The sequence below is a fragment of the Phyllostomus hastatus genome, unplaced genomic scaffold, assembly GCF_019186645.2.
Source record: "Phyllostomus hastatus isolate PE091 unplaced genomic scaffold, TTU_PhHast_1.1 phas_contig_41, whole genome shotgun sequence".
Lineage (NCBI taxonomy): Eukaryota > Metazoa > Chordata > Mammalia > Chiroptera > Phyllostomidae > Phyllostomus > Phyllostomus hastatus.
Window position 1 is genome coordinate 11,417,098 of NW_025333876.1, and position 22,372 is coordinate 11,439,469.

General features: G+C 38.0%; 1 protein-coding gene across 4 annotated transcripts in view; it reads left to right on the plus strand.

The window, feature by feature from the left end:
* The window catches only part of LOC123822774 (centromere protein P), a 278,910-nt gene that overhangs the window by 32,661 nt on the left and 223,877 nt on the right, over positions 1–22,372 (plus strand). For all 4 annotated transcript variants that reach the window (XM_045844932.1, XM_045844929.1, XM_045844933.1 and 1 more), the window contains one exon: positions 20,340–20,436. In XM_045844932.1, coding sequence (XP_045700888.1) covers positions 20,340–20,436 — 97 coding nt within the window. The remainder of the gene's footprint in view (positions 1–20,339; positions 20,437–22,372) is intronic.

Here is a 22,372-nt window from a genome sequence, read left to right on the forward strand (position 1 = left end):
CCCAGCATTGGGCAGGTCCTTTGGACCCACACCTTGGGGATAGGGCTCCCTGGTGTTTCTATTGCTTCTTCCCAGTGCAAAGTCAGTCTGGATCTATGAATGGTCTTGTCCCTCCTGCAGTGGTGGTAGACATAGGCTTGGTATTGATGTAGGTCCGTGGGCCCAGTGAGTTTCCAGTCTCCTCCCAGAATTTTTTGCCTCTGCCCATCTTCCCAAAGCAACAGATCTTTGTCTTGGTAGCAGGAGTATTTTTACTGATCCTCTCCGGAGTCAGATGGGTTTGACTTCTCTTCTTCCCTCAGAAGTAAGGGAATTCTTCCCCACATCCCCCAATTGCTTTCCTGCTGCTTCTTCAAGAACTTAAGAGTTTTTGCTTCCCACCACAAAAGAGTTCTGGCTTCATTTTGTAATCCAGTGCAGCTGATTGTCTCTGCATGTATGTGCCACTGAGGGGAGCTCTCCAGGTTGCTGATGTGACTCCAGTCTTTCTGATAGAGACCCTTTGTGCCTTAGGTTTGCATCTGTTGTAAATGACACTCTACTTCACATTTGTCTTTTAAGAATTTGTCAAAATTTTAATTGATTTCTTCTTATCCACTAGTGTGGTGGCTGCTTTCTTCCTCTATGTTTAACCAAAGGTGAACAGTTTATGTGTTCTGTCTTTCTCTGAAGGAGAAAAATGCTCATTTACACTTGGTTGTCATGTGACTTCAGGTCTGACTAGCTCAAGAAAGATAATAATTTTATAGATTATGCAGATTTTCCTTGGTGGTAGGTTGAGAGTAACCTTCATTGCAGCTTTTTGTCTAAGTAGAAGCTCAATCCATCAGCTACACTAGCCAGGGCCACATTTTATTTATTTTCAAATGTTTTTCTGAAATATATTACTTTTTGTTTCATAAATATAAAATCTTATTATATTTTATTTCATTATCATTTAGTCCTCTTGTACCACCCTAACCTGGGCAATCACCATACCATTGTCCATGTTCATGAGTACTTTTTCCTTTTTGCTCAATCCCTCCACCCTCTCACATCCCCCCACTAATTGTCATCCTGCTGTCTATCTATGAGTCTGTCCCCATTTTCCTTGTTAGTACAGTTTGTTCATTAAATTCCACATATGAGTGAAATCATATGGTTTTTGTCTTTCTCTGACTGGATTATTTCACTTAGAATAATGTTCTATAGGTCCATCCTTACTCTTGCAAAGGGTAAAACTTTCTTTTTTCTTACAGCTGAGTGATATTCTGTTGTTCAAATATCCCATAGTTATTTTATCTACTCATGTACTGGTGGACACTTGGGCTGCACTAGTAAATAATGCTGCAGTGAACATAGGGGTGCTTATGTTCTTTCAAATTAGTGTTTTGGGTTCCTTCGGATATATTTCCAGAAGTGGGATCTGTGGGTTAAAAGGTAGATCCATTTTTAATTTTTTGAGGTATCTCCATACTGCTTTCCACAGTGGCTACACCAGTCTGCCTTCCCACCAACAGTGCACAAGGATTCCCCTTTCTCCACATCCTCACCAGCACTTGTTGTTTGTTGACTTATTGATGATAGCCATTCTGACAGGTGTGAGGCAGTATTCACTGCAGTTTAAATTTGCACCTCTCTGATGATTAGTAATGTTGAGCATTTTTTCATATGTCTGTGGGCCCTCTGTATGTCCTCTTTATGTAGTGTCTATTCAGGTCTTTGCCCGTTTTTTAATTGGGTTGTTTGTTTTTATAGTATTGAGTTTTGTAAGTTCTTTATAAATTTTGTATACTAGCTGCTTATCAGATGTATTGGTAAATGTGTTCTCCCATTCTGTGGGTTGTCTTTTAATTTTATTGATGTTTTCCTTTGCTCTGCAAAAACTTGTTTAGTTTGGTGCAGTCTCATTTGTTTATTTATTTAACTTTTTTGTTTCCCTTGCTTGTGAAGGTATAACCGATAAAATACTACTGAGTAATGTCTGAGATTTTGCTGCCTATGTTTTCTTCTAGGATTTTTATGGTTTCATGTCTAACACTTAAGTCTTTGATCCATTTTGAATAATTTGTTCTCTTTGGTGTATAAAGGTGTTCTGGTTTCATTCTTCTGCATGCTATCTGCCCAGTTTTCCCAACTCCATTTATTGAATAGACTATCTTTAGCCCATTGTATATACTTGCTCCTCTGTTGAATATTAATTGACCATATAGGTATGGGTTTATTTCTGTGCTTTCTGTTCTGTTCCATCAATCTATGTGTCTGTTCTTATGCCAGTATCATGCTGTTTTGTTGCTATGACTGTTTTGATTACTATGTAGTATAGTTTGATATTAGGTAATATGAATCCTCCAACTTTGTTCTTCTTTCTCAAGATTGCTGTAGCTATGTGGAGCCCTTTGTGGTTCCCTATAATTTTTTTAAATATTTGTTCTAGTTCTGTGGAATACATCATTGGAATCTAGATAGGAATTGCATTAAACCTATGGATTGCTTTAGGTAGTCTGAACATTTTAATGATGTTAATTCTTATCCATGAACACATGTGCTTCCAATAATTTGTATCTTCTTCAGTTTCTTTCTTCGATGTCTCATACTGATAATTTTCTGAGTATAGGTCTTTTATATCCTTGCTTAGGTTTATTTCTAGGTATTGCTTTTTGTAGCAATTGTGAATGGGAGTGTTTTCTTAATTTCCCTTTCAGTTCATTATTTGCATATACAAATGCAACTGATTTCTGGATATTATTTTGTATCCTGATACTTTGCTGAATTCATTCATCAGTTCCAGTAGTTTCTTGGAGGAATTGCTGGGGTGCTCTATGACAGGATCATGTCATCTGCAAATAAAGACAGTTTTACTCCATCCTTTCCAATTGGATGCCTTTTATTTCTTCTTCTTATCTGATTGCTGTGGCTAGGACTTCCAGTACTATGCTGAATAAGAGGTGAAAGCAGACATCCCTGTTTTGTTCCCTGTCTTAAGGGGAACATTCATAGTCTTTACCCGTTAGGTATGATGCTGGCAGTGAGTTTATTTTATATGGCATGGGTGTCAAACTCATTTTTACTGGGGCCCACATCAGCCTTGTGGTTGTCTTCAAACTCCTGAATGTAATTTTAGGACTATATAAGTGTAACTACTGCTTAATAGTTACTCGAGAGCTCGCTGCTGCTGCCAGATAGAAACAAGGTGGAGGGCTGGATTGGGCCTGTGGGCCTTGTGTTGTCACCTATGATATATGGCCTTTATTATGTTTAGGTATGTTCCCTCTATTCCCTCTTTGCTGAGAATTTTTATCATAAGTAGATGCTAGATTTTATCAAATGCTTTTTCTGCATGTGTTGATATGATCGTGTGGTTTTTATCTTTCATTTTCATTCTGTTTCTATGTTGAATCACATTTATTGATTTATGAGTATACATTCCCATAATAAATCCCACTTGATCATGGTATATGATCTTTTTGATGCATTGCTGTATTAGGTTTGTTAATATTTTGTGAGGATTTTAGCATTGTTGTTCATTAGGAATATTGGCCTATAGTTTTCTTTCTTTGTAGTGTCTTTATATGGTTTTTGGGATTGAGATAATGCTAGCCTTGTAAAATGACTTTAGGAGCTTTCCCTTCTCTTGAATTTTAAGAAATAGTTTGAGAAGGAGAGGTGTTAGTTCTCCGTGGAATATTTGGTAAAATTCACCTGTGAAGCCATCCATTCCAGGGCATTTGTTTGTTGTAAGTATTTGAATTGCTCCTTCATTTTCATTAGGTGTAATCTGTCTATTCAGATTCTCTGGTTCTTCCTGATTTAGTTTTGGGAGATTGTATGTTTCCAGGACTTTATCCATTTTGTCCAGTTTTTTAGCATATAGTTCATAATATTTTCATGAACAATCCTTTCCTGTGTGTGTGTGTGTGTGTGTGTGTGTGTGTGTGTGTCAGTGTCAGTTATATCTCCCTTTCATTTCTCGTTTTATTTATTTGGGTCCCTTCTTTTTTTTCTCGATGAGTCTAGTTAAAGGTTTGTCAATCTTATTTATCTTTTCAAAGAACAAGCTCTTGGTTATGTTGGTCTTTTGTATCGCTATTTTAGACTTTTTTTCATTTTTATCTGTGCTGATCTCAATTATTTCCTTCCTTCTACTTTGGCTTTGTTGGTTGTTCTTTTTCAATCTCCTTTAAATGTAAAGTTAGATTGTTATTTGAGCTTTTCTTTTTGTGGATAGGCACGTAATGCTATGAAATTTCCTTATTCACACTGCTTTCCTTTTGTCCCACAGGTTTTGAATTTGTGTCCTCATTTTCATTTGTTTCAAGGTGTCTTTTGATTTCTTCTTTGATCTCATTTTTGACCCATTTATTGTTTAATAACATGTTATTTAGCTGCCATGTCTTTGCATATTTTTCAGTGTTCTTGTTGATTTCTGGTTTCATAACCTTGTGATCAGAGAAGATGCTTGATATGATTTCCATCTTCTTAACTTTATTGAGACTTCTTTGTGTCCTAATATGTGGTCTATCCTAAAAATGTTCCATACACACTTAAAAAGTATGTATATCTTGCTGCTTTGGGATGAACTGCTCTGAAGATATCAATTAAATCCATTTGATATAGTGTGTCATTTAAAGCCATTGTCTCCTTGTTTATTTTCTGTCTGGCAGATCTACCCATTGAAGCCAATGGGGTGTTAAAATCTCCAACTGTGACTGTTTTTCTTTCGATCTCTCCCTTATGCCCATCATGATTTGCTTAAGGCAGGGGTGTCAAATTCATTTTTACTGGGTGCCACATCAGCCTCGAGGTTGCCTTCAAAGGACCAAATATAATTTTAGAACTGTATAAATGTAACTACTTCTTAACTAGGGGCAAGGATCTCAGTGCTGCTGCCGTGTAGAAACAAGGTGCCAGGGCCGGATAAAATAAGGTGGAGGGTCAGATTTGGCCAGTGGGCTTTGTGTTTGCCACCTGTGGCTTAAGGTATTTAGGTGTCCCTGTGTTGGGTCCATAAATGCTTACTAGGGTTATATCCTCTTGTTGGATTGTTCCCTTTATCATTATGTAGTGTCCTCCTTTGTCTCTTACTATAGCCTTGATTTTAGCGTCTATTTTGTTGGATATAAGTACTGTTACCCCCAATTTTTTTTCCTTTCCATTTGCATGAAATATCTTTTTCTAGTCCTTTGCTTTTAGTCTATGTGTATCTTTTGATCTGAGATGGGTCTCTTGAGGCAGCATATATGTGATTCCTATTTTCTTATCCATTCAGCTCCCCTATGTCTTTTGGTTGTAATATTTAAGGTATTTACATTTAAGGTGATCATTGATAAGTGTAGTGCCATTTTATTATCACACTATTTTCCTCTGTATTTTTTTCCCTTTCGTTTTTTCTTTTTCTCTTCTTAAAACAAGCTCTTTAAAATTTTTGGCGGTACTGGTTTGGTCTTAACAAACTCCTTTAGCTTTTTGTGATCTGGGAAGCTCCTTATCTCTCCTTTGATTTTAAATGATAGCCTTGCTGGGTAAAGTAGTCTTGGTTGTAGGCCCTTGCATTTCATCACCTTGAATATTTCATGCCACTCCTTTCTGGCCTGAAATGTTTCTGTTGAGAAATCAGATGACAGTCTAATAGATGCTTTCTTATAGGTAACTACCTGCTCTATCTTGTGGCTTTTGGAATATCTCCTTGTCTTTAAGCCTGATCATTTTAAATGTGTCTTTGTGTAGGCCTCTTTGGGTGCAACTTGATTGGGACTCTGCGCTTCCTGGACTTGTGCGACTTTTTCCTTCACCAGATTAGGGGACTTTTCGGTCATTATTTTTTCAGATAGGTTCTTGATGCCTTGGTCATTCTCTTCTCCTTCTTGTATTCCTGTGATGCGTGGATGTTGTTACACTCTTTGCATTACTCCAGTATGCACCACCCTTCCTTTGCTGGGGCCTTTGGTGGGTAGCCACAAACTTAAAAAAAAAAAAAGGATGGTGGATTTGTCTCCAGCAGTTTTTGTCTCTCCCCAGTGGAGACAACCCCCATGGTACAGCCTCTTTGATCTCTTGATCTGATGCTCTAGGAATGTCCCCTGGGTGGATTATGTGGACTCTTCTTTTGTATTTGTATTCTGGTAGTTTTTGGCCCATTTGTTGGTGGGAACTTTCTTCCATCTGGATGACTGAGGGGCTCAACCCCTATCATGTCCACCTCTGCCTTGAAAGGACTTCTCAGTTTTGGTTGGATCCCTAGCTGGAGCACATACAAGAGGCAACCTATCAATTCTTCTCTCTTACACCAGTGCCTACCTTTCTCTCTCCCCAAATCAGTAGAATATATCCTGTATATACATTGTCTTCTTTCAGGTCTCATATCATCCTGATGGAGTGGGGGAAAGAAGGGAAGAGTCCAGCAGCAAAACTGTAACTCAGGACAGTGTCAGGCTTCCTCCAGTGAGTCTCAGCCCTTGGGACGTGCCGCTGCACTCCCGCCAAGGCCTCTGCAGCCAGTACCACTTCTGCCTCTTTGCCCTTAGTGTGCCCAGCTCCCTGGCCGATCTGCAGCCTCCTCAGTCAGACTCTGGTTGGTTCCAGTGGCCAGAGTTGGGGAGGCGACAGTCTCATCCCCAGCAAATACTGCAGTCCATGTGCCCAGGATAGCCTCTAAGGCAGGGTGTGAGACCTGGCCTCATGCAGAGGGCACAGAGGTATGGCTGAGTGCTGAGGCCACTCCAGTGGCTTTGTCCCCAGGAGGATTTTGTAAATTCCACAAAATGGTTCCCGCTTCAAACTTGTGTGGCCAGAATTGCTGGGCTGGGTGGTGATGGTGGCGGTGGCTCCACCAGGAGAGCCCCGGCTGCCCACCCCTGAGTGCCCTCACAGTTGGGCAGGCATTCGAACACTTGCATATATGCCCATACACTGGCCTTTGCATACACTCACTTATATACACACAACTACATTTTCGAGTTGGTTGCTCTGTAGTTTGGCTGCAAGACCAATCTGGTTGGGAGCAAGAGGAAGGAGCTTCCAGCTACTTTGCAGCCATTTTAAAACCATCAAATAAGAATGTTATAATTCTTATTTTCTGTGTTTTTACATATTTTAAGGAAGAAGAGAAGTATAGTGTGATAAATATGTGTGTGTGATAAATAAGTATAGTGTGATTTTTACCACTTTTGATTGCTCTTCCTTCATTTCTGATATTCCAGGTTACCCTTTAGTATCATTTTTTTTTCATCTGAAGAATTCTCTTTAGTATTTCTTTTTGAGTAGATTCACGTAGACAAATTCTTTTAGTCTTTCTTCATTGGAGACTGTCATTATTAAACCTTTGTTCCTGAAGAATATTTTCACTGGATATTGATCTCTGGGTTGACAGATCATTTCTTTCAGTATTTCAAAAAATGTTTCAATTCTTTCTGACCTCTATGGTTTCTGTTAAGAAATCTACTGTCTTTGAATTCCAAGTTTCCCTATATGACGTATATGTGTGTTTTTGTCTAACTACTTTCAGGATTAAAAAAATTTTTTTCAGTAGTTTAATTATCATTTGTTGAGGCTTGGATTTTTTTGTGTTTATCGTCTCTGAGGTTATCTGAGCTTCTTAAATTTGTATGTTTATGTCTTTTTACCAAATTTGGCAGGCTTTTGATTTAGTATTTCTTCATATATATGTATACGTGTGTATGTATATGTATAATATATATATTTTGCTCAGTACTTTTCTCCTCTGCTTCTGTGTCTCTGATAACCAAAATGTAAAACTTGTTGGTATCGTCCTACATGTTCCTGAGGCTCTGTCATTCTTTTCCGTTTTCCTTTTTGTTTTATTCATATTGGTTTTTTTTTTTTTTTTGCATTCACCACCACAATGAAGATATTGAACCATTCCATCAATAGGAATATCTCTGTCATGTTCTCGCTTTATAGTCACACTGCCTTCTTCCCTGTAAATGCCTGGCAAAACATGTTAAAATATTTATACTAGAGGCTTGCTTTTTACAAAATGTCAAATAAATGAACTCAGTGTAACTTGTTGAGACCACCTTCTTTATTTAGCATAATGCCTTTGAAATTCATCTGTCTTTTCATTTCAAAGTAATATTCCATTATAGGGATACCAGTTTGTTCATTCATTTACTCATTAGAAAACATTTGGTTATTATCCGTTTTGGTGTTTCTGAACAGAGCTGCTGTAAACATTCATTAGAGGTTTTTGTGTGTGTGTAAGTTTTCTTTCTCTAAGGAAGATAACCAGAAGTAGGATTGCTGGGTGATATAGTAAGTGTATGTTTTGTTTTTGTTTTTGTTTTTTTTTTAATATATTTTATTGATTATGCTATTACAGTTGTCCCATTTCCCCCCTCTTTCCCCTCCACCCTGTACACCCTCTCCCACCCATGTTCCCCCCCTTTAGTTCATGTCCATGTGTCATACTTATGAGTTCCTTAGCTTCTACATTTCCCATACTATTCTTGCCCTCCCCCTATTTATTTTCAACCTACATTCTATGCTATTTATTCTCTATACCTTTTCCCCCTCTCTCCTCCTCCCACCCCCCTGCTACTAGCCCTCCATGTGCCCTCCATTTCTGTGGTTCTATTCCTGTTATAGTTGTTTACTTGGTTTCTTTTGGTTTTGCTTTAGGTGTGGTTGTTAATAATTGTGAGTTTGCTGTCCTTTTACTTATACATGTCTTTTGTTTATCTTCTTTTCTTAGATAAGTCCCATTAGCATTTCCTAAAATAAGGGCTTGGTGATAATGAACTCCTTTAACTTGACCTTATCTGAAAAGCACTTTATCTTCCCTTCCATTCTAAATGAGAGCTTTGCTGGATAGAGCAATCTGGGATGGAGGTCCATGTCTTTCATGACTTGGAATATTTCTTTCCAGCCCCTTCTTGCCTATAAGGTCTCTTTGGAGAAATCAGCTGACAGTCTGATGGGAACTCCTTTGTAGGTGACTGTCCCCTTATCTCTTGCTGCTTCTAGGATTCTCTCCTTTGTTTTTACCTTGGCTAATGTAATTATGATGTGCCTTGGTGTGTTTCTTCTTGGGTCCAACTTCTTTGGGGCTCTCTGAGCTTCTTGGATTTCTTGGAAGACTGTTCCCTTTGCCAGGTTGGGGAAGTTCTCCTTTATTATTTGTTCAAATATGTGCTCCATCTGTTGCTTTTCTCCTTCCTGTTCTGGTACCCCTATAGTTCGGATGTTGGAACGTTTAAAGGTGTCCTGGATGCTCTTAAGCTTTTCCTCGATTTTTTGAATTCTTATTTCATCATGCTTTCCTGCCTGGTTGATTCTATCTTCCTTCTGGTCCACTGTATTGTTTTGAGACTCAGATTCCTTCCTTTCACTATTGGCTCTCCTCCGCGTATCTTCCTGCATCTCTTTTATGGTAACCTGCATCCTTTCATCTAAATTGCGCCCAAAATCAACCAATTCCGTGAGCTTTCTGATCACCAGTGTTTTGAACTGTGCATCTGATAGATTGGCTATTTCTTGGTTGCTCAAAAGGATGAGTCCTGGGACTGATCTGTTCTGTTGGAAACATGTCTTATGTCTTTCCCTGTTTCTTCTTTTTTTTTTTTCAGTCTGGTCGCTCTTGTTACGGTGGGGGGCGGAGCCTTAGGTGTTCACTGGGGCTGGGCACCCCAGTCTCTAGATTGTGACATTATATGTGGGGGCAGGGTTGGGAGAGGGGATGGGAGGGAACGATGGCGGTAGTTCCGTTCTCCTGGGCTCAGACCCTTCTCTGGGATCCTGGGCTGCGAGCTCTGCCCTGGTCCACAATCGCTGCCCCACAGGGTCCGCCAGCCGCAGCTTGTGTACTCAGGGATCACCGCTGCGTTCTTGCGCCCTGGATGGCTGTCGCGCCAATTTCACGCCAGATTTTCCCCAACCTCCGCGCGCCGCCGACCCGCGCCAGCCCCACGCCCGCCTGGCCCGTTGTCTCCTACTGGTCTGGATGAATGGGTCTACTTCAACTTCTTGGCTGTCCGACTTCCATTCAGATAAATCCTCTATCAGTTCTGAGTGTTATTCTATCTGTAAATTATTGTTGTTCTAATCTTGGTTGTGCGAGGAGGTATGGTGCGTCCACCTATTCCTCCATCTTGCCGGAAGCCCCATAAGTGTATGTTTAAATTTATAATAAACTGCAAACTTTACCAGAGCAACCATACCATTTTACAACCCCTTTTGACCAGCAATGCGTGAAAGTGACTGATAATATTTTAGTGAATTAACTTTTGATATTCACCTGGATGTAGACTTAATATTGCTCAGAACTTGTTTTTGAAATAAATGTTGAGAATTTTTATTTTGAAGTTCTGTTTTGCTTTATAATTAAGAAGGAAACATTTGGGGTTATTTTATGTTTCTTACTAGTTGACATTGAAATGTGTCACTGCTTATAGTTATGAAAGAAATCCATAACATCTGTTTTGCATTAGTAATATCTCGACTGTGCTTAAGAAACTTAAATAAATTACAATAATTCATAACAGCTGTAAGATACACCTTTCTATAATGGGAAGCTATATATACAGTAATTGAGTACACTTTATGGAGATATGAATGAGACTCAGTCCACTTATTTTAATGACCTAGTTTTTAAAAAAAATTCTCACTTGAGGATGTGTTTATTGATTTTAGAGAGAAAGGAAATGGGGAACAGAGGGGTAAGGGAGAGAGAAGGAAAGAGAGAGAAAGAGATAGAGGAAGGAGAGGAGAGAGGAGGGGAGGGAGAGGCGAGAGAGGGGAGAGAGAGTCACACTGTAAGACACACGTAGGTTTTAGAGGAGGAAAATAGGGAAAAAAATTTTGAAGCAAAAAATGTGGTAAAAAAGTACATCTTATAGTCTGAAAAATTCGGCAATTTGTTCATTCAGACATTAAAAAGGTATATATGTAATAGATATTGGAGTATGTCTTAACACTTAATCTCAAGTGTTCCCTGTAAAATATATGCTTATGTAGATGTGTGTTAACTTATTTTCCTTGTCGTTTTCTTGCTGTCCTTTTTGGTCTTTTGTCACTCTGTTCCCATTTCTTGCTTTCTTTTGGATTAAATATTTGTTAATATTCCATGTCATTTGTTGACTGACTTTTTGGCCATATCTGTTTGTATTTCTTTTTAATTGGCTGCTAGAAGGATTGCAACATACATAACTTAATTTTTAACAGTTTACCTGGATTTAACACTTCACCACTGCAAGTAGAGTCTTGAAGGCTTATTACTATAGATCCCTTTCTCTCCCTGCTTCATGTTATGGTTTTCAGAGGAATTACATTGATATGTATGTAGTGAACACCAAATCAGAGAGTAACACTTGTTAACTTTCGAATGTCATGTGTAAGTTAACAAACTTAAGAAGACTGATAATTTGTTATATTTACCCAGATGTTTATAATCTGTGTAGCTGTTCCTTATGAAACTTGGTTAATAAAATTGCATATATTCATGACTGTGTCTTCCTAAATTCACTGGTGTGCATTTTTAAGAACAGAGATATTTCCTTACATGCGGTCAGTCCAGAAAAAGTCTAGCTATTGTTAATATAACAAGAATGGTTTGCACAACATCCATGTAACTTGGCAGTCAAGGAGAGTGGACTTGAATGCACATGCATGAACAATAATGACTTCATTATACTAATCAGTGGGGGTAGTAGATACTGTTCAGTGACCATGTGTACTGTGTGGCCATTGTATTCAAAATGACTGAGCTAATAGAGCAACAGATCTGCATCAAATTTTACGTTAAGCTTGATTCAGAGCGCCACAGCTATGGGCAACTAACTGTTGATTGGCAGCTTCATCACAACAATGTGCCCACTCTTGCATCACGTCTCATGCAGAGCTTTTTGGTGAAACATCCAATTTCCCAGGTCACTCAGCCCTGCTACAACCCAGATTTGGTGCCCTGTGACTTCAGAGTTTTCCCAAAACTGAAAATTACCTTTGAAATGAAAGAGATTTCAGATTATCAGTGAGATTCAGGAAGATACAATGGGGCAACTGATGGTGATTGGGAGAACTGTGTGAGGTCCCAAGGTGCTTACTTTGAAGGGGACTCAGGCGTCATTGTCTTTTTTTTTTTTTAATTAAGATTTTATTTATTTATTTTTAGAGAGGGAAGGGAGGGAGAAAGAGAGAGAGAAAGAAACATCAATGTACAGTTGCTGGGGGCCATAGCCTGCAACCCAGGCATGTGCCCTGACTGGGAATCGAACCTGCGATGCTTTGGTTTGCAGTCCGAGCTCAATCCACTGAGCTATGCCAACCAGGGGCGTCATTGTCTTATATACAATGTTTCTTGTGCCTTGTATCTTCTTTAATAAATATCTCTATTTTTCATATTATGTGCCTGGGTTCTATCTGGACAGACCTTGTATACTCATAGAGCAATGATTCACTTTATAAATTGGCATTGATGTAATACTTTTATCCAATTTGCCATCTAGGGGGAGAGGAGGTGGGAATAAGGAGACTAAATGGTGATGGGAAAAATACAACAAAAGTAAATTAATTAATTACAAAATAATTTGCCATCTATACTCCAGTTTTGTTAGCTGATCTAATAATTTTATTGCATTTTCTTTTTCCCTATACTGCATGATCCATTCTTGGGTCAAGTATTGTATATACTTGGCATGTTTCCATAGATTTCTTTATTCTGGAACAATTTCAGAGCCTTTATTTGCCTTTTATGATATTTTTCTCTTTAAAAAATACAGTTCTTCCACCTTCCCCCTTCAATAAAATGTTCCTTATTTTGTCTTTGATCTTTTTTTATGATCAATTGCTATTTATGTATTTTCAAGTACAATAAAATACTATATAGATGATGTTTTGTTTTCTCAGGTATTTGACCCATATAGGTGATCCTAATTTTGTTTATTTAGTCAGTGTTGCCTGATTCTCCTCTGTATCATCTCTGTTATAGCTTTTTTCTCCCCTTGCAACTGATAGTCAGTCTGTGGGGAGACACTATATTACCATACAGAAACTGCTCTTCATTAAAATATTTGCCTAGATTTAGCATCTCCTGATGATTCTTATTTGATCCACTGTTTACTATGATGGTTGCAAAGTGATAATTTTGCAACTTGAGCATTTCCTCTACTTTTTTCAGTAGGCATGGGGTCTTGTGCTTAATACATTTTTCTTCTCCCTTATGTATGCATATATATCTCTTTATCTATGTGTATGTGCACATATCTACTTATTATAGGTATAGTTCATTTGTTTTTCTTTTTTCTTTTTCTCTTTTGTAATATATTTTATTGATTATGCTATTACAGTTGTCCCATTTCCCCCCCTTCACTCCCCTCCATACCCTCTCCCACCCACATTCCCTTCCTTTAGTTCATGTCCATGTGTCATACTTATACTTTCTTTAGCTTCTACATTTCCTATACTATTCTTAACCTCCCCCTGACTATTTTCTACCTACCATCTATGCTACTTATTCTCTGTACCTTTTACCCCATCTCTCCCCCTCCCACTTCCCCACTGATAACCCTCCATTTGATCTCTATTTCTGTGGTTCTGTTCCTGTTCTAGTTGTTTGTTTAGTTTGCTTTTGTTTTTGTTTTAGGTGTGGTTGTTAATAATTGTGAGTTTGCTGTCATTTTACTGTTTGTATTTCTAATCTTCTTTTTCTTAGATAAATCCCTTTAACATTTCATATAATAAGGGCTTGGTGATGATGAACTCCTTTAACTTGACCTTATCTGGGAAGCACTTTATCTGACCTTCCATTCTAAATGAAAGCTTTGCTGGATAGAGCAATCTTGGATGTAGGTCCTTGCTTTTCATGACTTGGAACACTACTTTCCAGCTCCTTCTTGCCTGCAAGGTTTCTTTCGAGAAATCAGCTGACAGTCTTAGGCACACTCCTTTGTAAGTAACTGTCTCCTATTTACTTGCTGCTTCTAAGATTCTCTCCTTATCTTGAATAATGTAATTATGATGTGCCTTGGTGTGTTCCTCCTTGGGTCTAACTTCTTTGGGACTCTCTGAGCTTCCTGGACTTCCTGGAAGTCTATTTCATTTGCCAGACTGGGGAAGTTCTCCTTTCTTATTTTTTCAACTAAGTTTTCAGTTTGTTGCTCTCCCTCTTCTCCTTCTGGCACCCCTATAATTTGGATGTTGGAAATTTAAAGATGTCCTGGAGGTTCCTAAGCCTATCCTCACTTTTTTTGAATTCTTGTTTCTTCATTCTTTTCTGGTTGGATGTTTCTTCCTTCTGGTCCACACAGTTGATTTGAGTCCTGGTTTCCTTCCCGTCATGGTTGGTTCCCTGTATATTTTCCTTTATTTCACTTAGCATAGCTTTCATTTTTTTATCTAATTTGTGACCGAATTCAACCAATTCTGTGAGCATCCTGATTACCAGTGTTTTGAACTGTGCATCTGATAGTTGTATTTTTTCTGGATCTTTGAGCTCTTCTTTCATTTGGGTGAAATTTTTTGTCTCAGTGCTCCTGTTATGATGTAAGGGGTGGAGCCTGAGGTGTTCACCAGGATGGGCTAACCCACTTCTCTGTTGTGACACTGTATGTGGGAAAGGGGTGAGAGAGTGAACAATGGCACTTGCTCTGCTCTCTGCTGGTTTTTAGTCACTTCTCCAGTACCCACAAGCAAAGTGGGCCCTTCTGGTGCTGATTCCCAGGTGGGTGGGTTTGTGTACATTCTAGGATTGTGTGGGTCTCTCCAATGAACTCTCCTGTGAGGCTGGGACTTTCCCCCGCTGCTGCCGCAACCCCCACACTGGTGTTTTCAGTCAGTGGTTTGAGGTTTTATTTCCCTGTGCTGGAGCCCTGGGTTGCAGTCTGTTTCGCTGCCCAGTTGTTCCTCTCAGTTTATCTGCACGCAGATATGGGACTGCCCACACCAACAGCCTCCACCTTGCCGTGTCTGCCAGTTGCTGCCTGGCCAGCCAGCTGCAGCCTTGCCTGCCCTGCTCCACAGTCCGCCACCTCGTTAGGTCCACCAGCCACCACCTTGCCACGAGTCCTCTCCTCCCTGCTGCCTGTCTTTGCCTCTCCTGCCTGCGGATGAATGTGTCTTCTTTAACTCCTTGGTTGTCAGACTTTCATACAGTTTGATTTTCTGGCAGTTCCTGTTATGTTTTGTCTTTAAATTTGTTGTTGTCCTTCTTTTGGTTGTGGGAGGAGGCACAATATGTCTACCTACACCTCCATCTTGGCTGGAAGTCTATTGACCATTATTTCTTAAGGTAAACTTTTAGATCTTTACTCTCAGCTCTTTTTCTGTAACTTCCATTATCAACATTTGGTATACTTGCTGGTATCTCACACATTTTTTAGGGTCAATTTTTTTCTCATTTTTTCTTTCTGCTACTTAAATTGGAATATTTCCTTTTGCCTGTAATTATTTTTTTTGTTGATTGTTCAGCCTGTTCAAATCTGTTCAACCCTTTTAGTAAATTTTTCATTTTCGTTATTGTACGTTTTGGTTCTAAAATTTCTTTTTATTTCCTTTTTATAATTTGTTTCATTGATATTCCCTGTTTGTTGCACATATTGTTCTCTTGGTTTCCTTGAGTTGTCTTTACATATGTAGGATCTGTTGATTTAACATCTTTGTCTAGTAATTCCACTCTCTGTGTTTCCTTGAGGACAGTTTCTGTTAATTTCTTTCTATCTTGCATGATTAGTGTTTTTGGTGGTGGTGGTTGTTGAATACAGGACATTTTGAATTCAATGTTCAAAAAGTAAATAAAATACATATTATCTCCAGGCTTTTTTATTTTGACTTTGTGTTGAGGTACTACTTCAGCACTTTGCAGGGCCTTTCACAACTTTGTCTTAGTCTTTACTCCCTGCTAGGCTTTAGCCTAAAGGTCAGCCAGGGGTGAAAGCTGTTGTCTTCTCAGGTCCTTTCTGAGGATGAATCCTACCTTCAACATTCATGTGGTTTTCTAGATTCTTGGTATACAGAGACTCTTTTCAATAACTTATTCTCTAAAGATTCTTACTCTGTACCTTTTTCTTCTTTGGCTTTTGGCATGTCTGTTGTTTGTATTAACTATTATTTTGCCTCAGGCAACAGTTGATTGTTCTTTTAACTTTCAAAGTCTTTAAGAAGGGACCTCTACATAGTTATGTCTTTACTCCAAGGAAGTAATGAGTTAAGTGTAAAATAGTCATTCTCCTTTCATTAGTCCTCAAGGACCCCATAGAGAGATCAATACAAATGCAATTCAATTGGGAACAAGATCCACTTTGCTGTGGTTAAGAAAAGGTTCCCTCACTGAGAAAATGGGATGCCATCTTCAATACCATCCCTTTGTGCTGGTGGAGAGTGTGGTTAGTATAAACTAAAGCATAGCAAAACTTTCCTCCCTTGCTTAGTGGCCCTACTCCTGGTTAAATGTTTTACTATCTTCCCATATTCCTGTGTGAGTCTGACAATGGTTTTTAGTGTTTATGAGCAGGGATGGCGCCAGCAGTCTCTATTTTGCCTTTTTTGCAACACGCTTTTACTCAAAAGCACATCCTGGCTCACTTTTATGGGATATAGTGTAAAAGTGCTATCTTTATTTACCTCTCCTGGACACTGTCCTGCAGCCCATCTGAATTCTGAGTGGCATTCTATACCATAGTTCACTTCTTGGTATTTTTTTGCTTTATTTTTCTGATCAGATTTTTTTTTTGTGGCGCATTTGGGTGATGATCTTCGGACTTCATATACAAATGTAAAAGATGTCTTTCTCTAGGTTCCTTCTCTCTGATTCTCTGCACTCTCTAATTCTGTGTATTTAGGATCACATAGTGTAGGATGTGAAATGAAGCATCCTACTATATTTGCAGGAGCTCTTTGTCAATTTTGCTTGGTGTCATGGCTAGGGCTAATTCACAAAGTTTCTTCCCACAGACTCCCCAGCAACAGCATGCTATCAGGAAATGAAGGTGCTGCATTTTTCCTGAATTAGCTTAATGCCAGTGTTGCCAATTTCCCAGCTGGGAGAAAGAGAGCCCCTCTTTGTCATTGGAGTTCTGTTCTACATGGACCCCTCTTCTCATCTTTTGTTTTTCTTTTAACTGCATCAAAATATTATTACTGAGTTTTTGGAAACCTTTGCTATTAAGCAATAATTCAAAAAAGAAACTTATAAACATTACATTTAGAGGATTAAATCAATTGAATTTTAACATTGAGTTTTTTTTAATTGGATATAGTTGACATATAACATTGTGTATTAGTTTCAGGTGTGCATCATAATGATTCAGTATTTGTATATATTGCAAAATGATCACCACAATAAGTATAGTTAACATTCATCATCACACATAATTTCAGTTTTTCTTCTGATGAGAACTTTTAACATACACTAGCAACTTTCAAACATGCAATTAGTATTATTAACTACAGGTACTATTCTGTATATTATATCTCCATGACTTATTTTATAACTGGATGTTTGTATCTTTTGATCACCTTTTACCCATTTCCTCTATTTCCTACCCTATCCCTGCCTCTTGGCAATCACCAATGTCTGTGAGTTTGATTTCTACTCTTTGTGTGTGTATGTGTTTTAAGGTTTTACATATAAGTGAGATTATATGGTGTTTGTCTTTCTCTGTCTGACTTATTTCATGATGCGCTAGTGTCCATTCATTTTATTGCAAATGGCAGGATATCCTTCTTTTTCATGGTTGAATAATATTGTATTGTGCATGTGTGTGCATGCCTGCCATACTTTTGTTATCCATTCACTCATTAATAGACACCTACATTGTTTCCATGTCTTTGCTGTAGTAAATAATGCTGCAGTGAGTATGGGGTTACATATATCTTTTCAAGTTAGTGTTTTTGTTTCTTTCAGATAAATACCCAGATGTGGAATCAGTGGATCATATGATCATTGTAATTGTAATTTTTTGAGAAAATGTCACACAGTTTTCATATGACCGTACCAATTTACATTCCCAAGAGTGCACCATGTTTCCCCTTTCTCTACATTCTCATTGACACTTGTTATTTCTTATCTCTTTAATAATAGCCATTCTGACAGGTGTGAGGTAATAATTTTATTGTGGTTTTGGTTTGCATTTCCCTCATGGTTAGTGATGTTGAGCACCTTTTTATGTACCTGTGGTCTATCTGTATGTCATCTTTGGAAAAATGTTTATTTAGGTCCTCTGCCCATTTTTTTTTAAAGATCTTATTTATTTATTTTTAGAGAGGGAAGGGAGGGAGAGAGAGAGAAACATCAATGTGCAGTTGCTGGGGGTCATGGCCTGCAACCCAGGCATGTACCCTAACTGGGAATTGAACTTGCGATACTTTGGTTTGCAGCCCGCGCTCAGTCCACTGAGCTGTGCCAGCCAGGGCTCCTCTGCCCATTTTTTAATCAAATTGTTTGTTTGTTTGTTTGTTTTTTTGCTATTGTATGGTATGAGTCTTTTATGTATTTTGGATATTAACCCTGTCAGATACATACTTTCAGATATTTTCTTCCCTTTGGTAGGTTGCCTTCTTATTCTGTTGATGGTTTTGTTTACTCTGCAGAAAGTTTTTAGTTTGATGTAGTCCCTTGTTTATTTTGTTTTTGTTGCTTTAACTTTTTGTGTCAAATCAAAAAAATCATTACCAAGGCCAATGTCCTCTCTCTTCTCATCTTACCTGACCTCTGCTGGCTAGAAAGTAGCAATGTTTCCCTGGACCTTTTATGTTACTTTTTAACTCTACCCTATAGTCATTCTAGGTTGCCTCTCCTCTTGTGTTTATTTGGTATATACAGGAGGTGAAAAAACCCAAGGAACTGAATACCCGATCATTTCTTAATTCCTGAAGTTCTACCCATTCTGCTTTCTTTTCTTCACAGTTCAGAGTCTGTCAGTACTTGCTTTACTTATTTTGTCAATGGTTCTAAATTGTAATTAATGGGAGTCTTTGGGAGGAATGACTTTTAAATCCATCATGTCTAGAATGGGAACTTTATTCCCATATTTATTGAATGAATGATTAAATGAATACACATATCTTGCCTAAAAGTTGCTTGTGTTTATGGGTATCAATATAACAATAGAAATAGTATTAAGAAAATTAAATTCCTGTAGAAGCTCATAGGCATAGGAATAAAATTATTTTTAGTGATTTCTGGAATAGGACATGTGGTGTGGTAGTGAGGTCATTGTTCATTCATTAATTTTCTGACACCAACTGGGTGTCCTTTAATTTGATTCAATCCTGACACTACTCAGATTTAGCATAGACCCACAGGGTAAGGGCAAAATCCTCCACAAGACTGCTCTATGTCATATGCCACCTCCATGTCTGAACTACTTAGCAATAATATGAGTGTTCACACAATCCCCTCAAATTTGATAATTTGCTAAACTCAAGAGAACTCACTGAAAATGCTATGCTGAAAATTGTCGTTTTATTATAAAAGTTACAATGTAGAAATAGCCACATGGAAGCAATGAATAGACTGTGGTCTGGGGCATGGTGAGGACAGGGTCATGAAGAGGAACATAGAGCTTTTGCCCTTTCTTGCAAAATCCATGTACATTACCCTCCTATCACATCGATGCATTCACCAACTGGGAAGCTACACTAAGCTTTGTTGTCCAGATTTTTTATTGTTGTTTCCTTAACATGGCTATCATTGATTAAATAATTGTTCGTGTGATTGAGTTTTTTCCACCCGTCCCTGTCCTTTGTGGAGGTCTGGTTGGGTCAAAGTAACAATCTCCTTAATCAAGTGATTGGTCTTTCTGGTGACTTGTCCCTATTCCAAACTATCTAGGGATCACCTTGAGTCACTATTAAGATAACAAAGGCACTCTTGTCACTCAGGATTTTTAAGGCTTTTTGAGACTCTGTGCCAACAACTGGGGATAAAGACAAGCTATATATTCTTTTTTTAAAAGATTTTATTTATTTATTTTTCAAGAGGGGAAGGGAGGGAGAAAGAGAAGAAGAGAAATATCAATGTGTGGTTGCCTTTCGTGTGCCCTAGACTGGGAATCAAACCAGCAACCCTCTGGGTCCCAGGCCAGCGCTCAATCCACTGAGCCACACCAGCCAGGGCAAGATATATATTCTTTATTATACCACAGTTATAAAATAAAATTTCAAGGACAATATGGTGCCTTCAAAAATGGGTAGGATTTAAACATTTGGAGATGGGGACAAGGGCATTCCAGGCTGAGAAAGTAGTATTAGCAAACACACGGGCACATACTCAAAAGTGCAGAGTTTAGTATGTAGAAATGTATCAAATATTTTTTTTAGCACTAGTGAAGGATGTATAACAAACAGTAAAGCCAGGTTGGGCTTCCCATTTAGTAACCTTTATTAATCATAGAAATTTTTTATTACTACAGAGCAGAAGAAAGAAGAGATCTGTTGATGTTTTTCCGAAGCCTACACTTTTTTGTGGAATGGTGTGAATATCGTAAACGCACATTTAAGCATTTCAAGGTAATGTCTAAAGTCTTTAAATTTAAACATATATGGATCTGGCTGGGGAGCTCAGTTGGTTGTAGTGTCATCCAGATGCACCAGGGTTGCTGGTTTAGTCCCCACAGGGGCACATGTGGGAATCAACCAGTGAATACATAAATAAGTGGAACAAGTTGATGTTTCTTTCCCTCCCTCCCTCCATCTTTCTTGCTCTCTTACCCTCCTTTCCCCCTTCTCTCTCCCTAAAATGAATAAATAAAATTTTTCTAAAAGTATACAAAAAAGTGAAGCTCATGTTAATTTGGGGATTTAATATTACATTCTTTCTTTAAAGTTTTTAAACAAAAAAGGTTTTAATTGGCTTTTGGAATTTGCAATTATTTGGACTAAATAAAGGAAGAATGCTCCTGTACAAATCAGTGAATCTTATATGATGGAATATCTTGGAAGAAGTATAGTTATATTCTTATTTATTTTATAATACACATTTTGAAAAATTAATCCGTCAAGCATACTGGGAGTAAAATGACAAATACTAATAAAGAACATAATAGCAGGCTTATTAACGTTAATACAGCAGTATAATCGTTATGTTTTGAGCTAAATCAGTATTTTGAGCTTCTTAACTATCATTTCAAGTTTAAATAGCGAATCCTGATTCTTATGAAGTGATGCCTTGTAAGTCAGATATCAGTACTTTCAAAGACTTGTTTTTATTCCTTTTGTTTGTTTTCTGGCATAACTAGTTGGATAGCGTCAAATTATTCACAGCAGTGATGCACACAAAGGCTAGTTCTGAAAGAATCAACATAAATAACATCTCAAGGTTCAAGTTTGCCTAACTTGAGTCATGACTCTTGTTTTTATAACTGGTATTAACTCTCCTTCATTTTGGATTCTATTATTACTGTTATTTTTTGCATTCAGTTTGGTTGAGCTAATAAAATCTGTCAGGCATAAGGTTTTCTTTAGAATGAAACATGCCTGTTACCTGCCCTATACCTGTATCTGTACTGCAGTCCTTTGAGTAGTTCTCACAGTTACGTTGTTTACTTGTAGATGCTCTTGGTACCAGAACAATTAAATAGCTCTTCTTCAGAAATGATTGAGGAATGTGCTGGCAGTTACAGTTATGAATCACCTAATGTGGTTGTTTACTTAGACATTGAATGGGTTCTGGGAAATGTGAGGGCTATCTCATTTCCAAAGCAAGTTTGCCTCCAGGTGCTTTCAAGGCAGGTGTAGAAGTATAATTTGTGTGTTTTCCTGTAGAGTGTAGAGCATGTCTGTGAGCTGGTCTTTGCTGATGACAAGATTACTAGAATGGAAAGAAGCAGTCACATTGTTATGCAACCATCATCAATATCTAGCTCTAGAATTTTTTCATCATTCCAAACTGAAATTCTGTCCCTATTAAGTTGTAATTTGCTATTTCCTACTCCCCCCAACTTGTAGGAACCACCATTCTATCTTCTGTTTCTATGAATTGGACTACTATAGGTACCTCATTTAAGAAGAATCATCAAATTTATCCCTTTTGCTTGGCTTATTTCACATAGCGTAATGTCCTCAAGGTTCATCTATGTTGTAGCGTGTGTCATAATTTCATTCCTTAATAAGGGTGAATAATATTCCATTTTATGTATTTGTCACATTTTATGTATCCATTCCTCTGTTGATGGACCCTTGGGTTGTTTCCATCTTTTGGTTATTATGAATAATGCTTCTGTGAAGAAGGGTATTCAACATCTGTTGTATCAGTTCCAGTCCTTGCTTTCAGTTCTTTTAAGTATAATTTGTAAGTGGGGTTGCTGGATTGTATGGTAAGTCTATGTTTAATTTTTTGAAGAACTGCATTTTTTTCTATAGCAGTTGCACCATTTTACATTTCCAACAACAATGTACAAGGCTTCCAATTTCTCTATATCCGTTTTTTATTTTGGGTGGGTTTTTT